Below are 1,919 nucleotides of genomic sequence, written 5' to 3' on the forward strand. Positions count from 1 at the left end.
AGTTTAGCTCCAACCCCAATTAAACACACCTGAACCAGCTAATCAAGCTCTTATAGGCATACTAGAAACTTACCAGTAGGTGTGTTGAGGCAAGTTGGAGTTAAACTCTGCAGGACACCGGCCCTCCAGGACCGAGTTTGGGCACCCCTGCTCTACATGGTTTAGTATTGACAAAATGGTTTAATAATGACAAAACAACTTTTTTCAGAGCCTTTCTTTGTCTGACTGGATAAATACTTTTGCCGTTGCGGACAATGGAGGAGATTGTTTATTTAGTTTGCTTCCTGAAATAGACGTCGACCCCAACACTATCAGACGACGGAGATATGTACGTTTCTTTATCATGAATTAAATTCCCACATATGCAAACCTTGAATTAACATTGACTATTTTGTTCAACCCACATAGTCAGTGTACAGGACTGACATGGTCCAGTTTGAACCCGGTCAGAGGCCTGGAGATGAGGAACAGGAGGAGGAGGAAGTGGAAAATGCTGCAAGTAATCCTAGGAAGGAGCCACTGAGCTACAAAGGAGCAATCAGAAAATACTATCTCCACTTTCATGACTTGGATCTGGTGAGAAACTCAAAAAGATGACTTTTAAATGACTTTTGTGCAATCATTTTTTAATTCCATCATCGTCGAGCAGTTTTCTTCATGCCAAGGTCTCCGTGCTTGGGAATTGATGTAGGAAATCAGATTTTGAGAGTATTGATCTTTTGTTGCCACATAATCAACTTTCTTTCATTTTTACCAGAGCTCTGCGCAAAATAGTTTTTTAAAAAACAGTAAAGGGGTGCACTGCAAACCTTATCAGGCAAGCTCATGAATATTAATTATATAAAGCATTTGACAGACACTGTTATCCAAAGCAACTTATGCTGCATTAAAGGCACACATTTACATTTTATCAGTTCTTGTTTTCCCTGGGAATTGAACCCATGCTATTGCCATGCTCTACAGTGTGAACTACAGAAAATTAGGTGATTTAATATTAATATTCATAACTGTTTTGTTGAATAGCAGGCTCGCGCTGGCCATATTAGGGTTACCTGGAGGTGTCGTTTTATGTGACTGGCTAAATTTGTGTCACATAGTTCTCCCAAAAATGTAAATTCTGGCATCATTTACTCACCCTCATGCCATTCCAAACCCATAGCCTTTGGTTAATCTTCAAACCCCAAATTAAGATATTTTTAATGAAACCTAAGAGGTTTCTGTTCCTCCATTGAAAAACCAGGTAAACAAATCTTCAAAACAAATCCAAAAAGTTCATAAAGGCGTTGAAAAACAAATCCATATGAATCGTGCCATTTAATCCTAGTCTTCTGAAAAGATATGATCACTTTATATGATTTTAGCTTTTATTAACGTATAAACGCATATATATATATAGTTCATCTCATATGGGAGACACAAGATGTAAAATAAGAATCTGTTCACCATATAAAGTGATTGTATCTCTTCACAAGACTTGGATTAAACCATCTGATTCATATAGATTAGTTGGTTACACTTTACTTGAAGGGGTGTGCATAAGACTGACATGACACCTTCATAATCATGACATGACACCTACATAATCATGACATGACACATGTCATGAATATGAAGGTTGTTTATGCATGTTTATGACAACTGTCATTAAGTGTCATTCGCTCTAGTTTTATGACGCCTGTATGGATCTTTTTTGGGGTATTCTAGTTTTATTTACTTAGACTTTCAATGGAAGGACAGAAACTTCTCAAGTTTCATTAAACATTTGTGTTTAGAAGATTAACCAAAGTCTTGTGGGTTTGGAACGACATGAGGGTGAGTAATGACAGAATTTAAATTTTTGGGTGGACCATACCTTAAAGGGGTCATATGATGCTTTTTTAAAGATCATTATTTTGTGTATTTGGTGTAACAGAATATGT

The 1,919-nt window shown here is 36.9% G+C and overlaps 1 protein-coding gene across 2 annotated transcripts in view; it reads left to right on the top strand.

Annotated features, from left to right (window-relative positions):
- Positions 1–1,919, top strand: part of LOC107675078 (general transcription factor 3C polypeptide 2-like) — a 25,146-nt gene that overhangs the window by 17,885 nt on the left and 5,342 nt on the right. For both annotated transcript variants that reach the window (XM_016469284.1, XM_016469283.1), the window contains exons 13-14: positions 209–328; positions 409–576. In XM_016469284.1, the coding sequence (XP_016324770.1) occupies positions 209–328; positions 409–576 (288 nt within the window). The remainder of the gene's footprint in view (positions 1–208; positions 329–408; positions 577–1,919) is intronic.

This window comes from Sinocyclocheilus anshuiensis, unplaced genomic scaffold (genome assembly GCF_001515605.1).
Source record: "Sinocyclocheilus anshuiensis isolate Anshui unplaced genomic scaffold, SAMN03320099.WGS_v1.1 scaffold776, whole genome shotgun sequence".
NCBI lineage: Eukaryota > Metazoa > Chordata > Actinopteri > Cypriniformes > Cyprinidae > Sinocyclocheilus > Sinocyclocheilus anshuiensis.